Source organism: Vigna unguiculata, chromosome 7 (assembly GCF_037176805.1).
Source record: "Vigna unguiculata cultivar grain cowpea cultivar isolate G323 ecotype 2 chromosome 7, ASM3717680v1, whole genome shotgun sequence".
Classification (NCBI taxonomy): Eukaryota; Viridiplantae; Streptophyta; class Magnoliopsida; order Fabales; family Fabaceae; genus Vigna; species Vigna unguiculata.
Genome location: NC_140798.1, coordinates 8,492,392 through 8,497,172, shown reverse-complemented (window position 1 = coordinate 8,497,172; position 4,781 = coordinate 8,492,392). Strand labels below are relative to the sequence as shown.

General features: G+C 29.7%; 1 protein-coding gene across 1 annotated transcript; it reads right to left on the bottom strand.

Moving 5' to 3' along the window:
* Positions 1-209: 209 nt before the first annotated feature.
* LOC114191128 (uncharacterized) lies at positions 210-1,352 on the bottom strand. Its single transcript, XM_028080314.2, has one exon. The coding sequence runs from the start codon at positions 1,267-1,269 to the stop codon at positions 511-513; it is 759 nt and encodes a 252-aa protein (XP_027936115.1). The 5' UTR covers positions 1,270-1,352; the 3' UTR covers positions 210-510.
* Positions 1,353-4,781: the final 3,429 nt, after the last annotated feature.

Genomic DNA, 4,781 nt, shown 5'->3' with positions numbered 1-4,781 from the left:
CTTTATGGTAAATTCTTGTCAAAAATAACACAAATCAAACGTGATATTGCATTTAATTGTAGTTTTTAATAAATCTATCATTAAATGTTTTTCTTAAATTGATGTGTCTCGGTTCCAAAATTGGTTTCAATTATTTTTGTCCCTTCTTACCGTAAAGGAGTTAATGAACTAGATTGACTTTTTTAAGCTCACGAGAGAAAAAAAAAAAATCAGAGATAAAATAGTTTATTATTGATTAGTGTACACTCCAAAGGAACGTACTAAAGAGGCCTGCCAAAAATTACAACACATTCCAACTTGAACAGTTTTACACTCAAAAGGTAAAGAAAGAAGAACAAATACAGAAAACATTGAAAACACAACAGAAAGTGTACTACAAATCTTGGAAGATGAATACCAGAAACCTCAAAACATTAAAATAAGGAAACATATAACAACTTGAAATTGACGATAACATTACATGCAAACAAGAACTTCCATGCAATTAATTGAAAGACACCACCACCAATACTAGTTACCCAAACCAGCCACTCCTCCTAATCCTCCACCACCTACACCACCACCCACACCACCTACACCTCCAACACCACCTAAGCCACCAGCAGCACCACCTAAGCCTCCACCAGCACCACCACCTAAGCCTCCGACACCACCAGCACCACCACCTAAGCCTCCAAGGCCACCTAAGCCCCCAACGCCACCAGCACCACCTAAGCCTCCAACACCACCTAAACCTCCCACACCACCACCAGCACCACCTAAGCCTCCAACGCCGCCTAAACCTCCAACACCACCACCAGCACCACCTAAACCTCCCACACCACCCAAACCACCAGCACCACCTGCACCTCCAACTCCGCCACCAATGCCATGGAAGCCACCAATTCCTGCACCCGCACCAATGCCATGGAAGCCACCAATTCCAGCTCCACCACCAATGCCACCAAACTTCCCAATCCCACCACCGATTCCACCAAACTTGCCTATCCCTCCGGCGACCCCGCCACCGATTCCGCCAACCTTTCCGATCCCCCCTGCGCCGCCACCTACAAAACCACCCATCCCAGCAAATCCACCAACCCCACCAACCAAAAAGTTCTTCTTCTCACCCACACCCTGGCTCCTTGAAGACTCCGTTTGTGATGCGGTTGCATGCACACCCAGAGTTTGTTCTTCATTTTCACCACCACCCCGTGGCACATTACGTGCAGCACTTGCATGCAATGTAACTAGTACAAGCAACACAAACAGGGTACCCCATTTTCCCATCTCTCTCTCTCTCTCTGTCACTCACTCACTCACTCAGAACTTTTCTGTAAGTGTTGATGTGGAAGACATGCATGCAAAAGGGTCCATCTTATACCTGCGAAAGGTAGAAGACAGTTGAGAGCAATAAAAGATAGCAAGTGAAAACAATTATGACTTGTGAGTTTTCGAGAATTGCGAAATCTTTAATGTTTGTGTATCAGAAAGGTAGGTAGAATCAAAAGAAGAGAAAATTTAAGAATGTCATGTGCTTGCGAGCATTAGGTGCCACAAAGGAAATTGTCAACCAATAACTCAATCCACCGGTTCGAGCCTCATATTCCACCAGTCAGATTTTAGAAATTAAACCGCTATATTTTCATCAAAGATTTACGTTATGTTTTTATCCCCATTAGTAAAAATTATGTAGTAAATGTATTATTCATTTTAAAATACATAAATACTTTTTTTACTTTAAATGTTATATTTCGTACCTTCTGTGTATTTAAAAATACAAATATTAAAATATAGATTACATCAATATTGAATTGAGGTGTTGCTATGGTATATGTTATCCAGTTTTCATCAGATGGGTTCAAAATTCAAACAAAAGACTCTTACCAAAGTTTTTATTTACCAGTAAAATTAAAGATAAAACTCAACTAATTTTTTAAGCAAAAATTATTTCAACTCAATTTATCTTACAACTCTTAAACATAAATCTAATCCTATATATATTTTAAATATAATGAAATTTTAAAATTTTTGGATGTATACTTTAAAAATTATTGAAATAAATATTTTATAACAAAATTGGATTAAATTAATTCTTTATTGTAAACATATCAAAGCATTACGGTGTGTTTGTTTCTGGAATGGATTTGAGAGGACAGATATGCAAAGATAAGATTGTTTATATTAAAAGAAAGATAATAAAAAATGAGGAAAAAGTCTAAATGAAATTGATTTAATAGATTAAAATAGTGAATAATGTGGTTGATTTAATAAATTAAAAATTAATTTAATTAATAAAATTGTAACACTTTAATTTTATTATAGTGTTTAAAATGCATTTTAAAATAAACTATTATTAATATGAGTTATTCTTTAAAATAAAAAATTTAATTGATAAAATTATTGTAAAATCAAATAGAATTATTATTATTATTATTAGCTTAAACACAAACACTATCACAACTACACATGTGATAGAGCTTGTGTATACATATTTTTTAAATATGCATGATATTATATTAGTATGTGATGATATTGTAATGTTATTAAGTTAATATATAAAATAAATTTATATTTACTAAAAGCGAAATGAAAAATGAAAGAAAAGATTAGAAAATAACCGTTGATGAATAAAAAAAAATATAAATAGTTATATAAAAAACATGTAAAAATAATTGTTAACTTTTAAAAATTTAATAAATAATTATAGTATAAATGATAAAATTGAAATTATGAAATGTAAACACAAAAGAGGAAATCTCCTTATATAAAGTTATAGATAAAATAAATAAATTATATTTTATCTATTATTTTTATTGTTTATTATATATAATATAAAATATATTTATAAATATTCAATTATACTATATCTTACATTTTAATTTAAAAATATATAAAACAAAATTAATTTAAAATTTTAGTAATTAAATTTATTTTATTGAACAGTATTTTTTTCTTCAAATTTTGTCAATGCAGAAAAAATTTAAAAGTGAATAAATTTATAATTCTCAATGTTTAAATATTATTTTATTCATTAAAATCTACATTTTCATATGACATCATGCCACGTCAGTTTTCAAAATGACACATTCAAGTCAACTGTTTGGGATTCAAAATTACTGAGTTGTTTTGAAGACTAGTTAATGCCAATTTAGGATAAGATTCCCCAATCTTCTCCTTCATTTGACTTTCTTATATGCATGTCAGCATATATGTAACGTAATAAATTGTAATTATGAGAACATATTAATTTCAATCAAAATGGATTCAGAGAATCCCTACAATTTACAATTATGTTAACAGTAATTAAATATTGTAGAAAGAAAAGAAGTACATAATATTAGACTACTATATACCTCAGAGAACAAATAGTTTTGAACTTTGAAAAAATACCCTCGGGATGCGAACAAAGAAATTATCATTATTGAATACTTTATTACGTTGAATTGTTGTATGCTTTATTATGTAGAATCCTCCATACCTCTCTTTCTAATTTTCTTCCTTCATAACTTATTTATTTCCGAATGAGATCATTCCCTATACTAGCTCAGGAGTTAGGGATTTCTATCAATAAGATTTTTAAGAGAAGATTTCTATTTTATTCTAATAATTGTTTATTTCTTTTATGATTTCGTTACTTATCTTAATAAGGTTGGAAAAAAGTTATCCTTTTAACTTGCTTAAAGTCATATTGAAATTTGGGGTAAGTTTTGCTTGAGTTACAACTTTATTTGCAACAAAAAATTTCAAGTGAGGAAAGTTATTTAATCATAGGATAGAGTATCTAGATGTGAAGGTGAATTGGGTACAAGATTTTGGTTTCTATTTAGGGATGGTATTTTGTTCGAAATTAATATTATATGAGTTTTAGGTTAATAAATTATTGTTTTAAAATATTTTAAATTGATTATTTCTAAGTTTGATGTGAATGAAATATATAACAAATTTAAGATTGAATTGAAATGAGTGAACGATGATGTTTGTGCAAATTCTAGATTGTATTGGTCATTTTAAATTCTTTGAAAACTATATTTGTTAAAATGGATTGAATAAAACCCTAGATTGTGCTGGCCATTTTAAATTTTTTGAAAACTATATTCGCTGATGTTAAAGTGGATTTGCATAAAACATTTGAAACTTATTCGCTGATGAGTTTGGCTTTCTAATATTTTTGCTCAAGTACAAAAGATTTGCTCAAATGAAAATATAAGAGAAATCTGGATTTTACTCAAAATCAACCCTATGTTAGTCAAATTTTTGCTCAAGCGAAATATATTTTAACTCAAGCTAAAAAAAGTTTAAAAACTTTTTCTTTCTTGGATTGTATTTGAATATTTATTATAAATAAAAAATAAATATTACTTTGTATATTTAATTGATTTGTGCTTTTGTTTAACTGAATTACGTTGTATGAAAATAATTATTGAGAATGATGAAATTTGTATGAATTTGTAGTCATATACATGGGATCATATTGTTTGATGTTTGTATTAAGTATTGATGTATATGTTATAACATAGATCTCCTTGCTTCATTGATAATTTAAGTTATATAGACTAAGATATCAAATAGTGGAAATTTGAGGGATAGTTCTTACACATTGTGACATGTAGATGTGATACATGAACTATAACGAAATTATCATGATTCATTATTCTTGGTTGTCTTGTAAATACAAGTCTTCAATGATATTAGGTGTTAGCTTTTAGTAAGACAAACTTAATACTAGTTTTTCAGAAGGTGTCATTTGATATTTTACTTCTTGAATATTCTTGATGTATAGATCCATATATACGTTATTG

Bases quoted from the DNA above. Each gene is read 5' to 3' on its own strand.
- LOC114191128 (XM_028080314.2), bottom strand. From the start codon at position 1,269: ATGGGAAAATGGGGTACCCTGTTTGTGTTGCTTGTACTAGTTACATTG.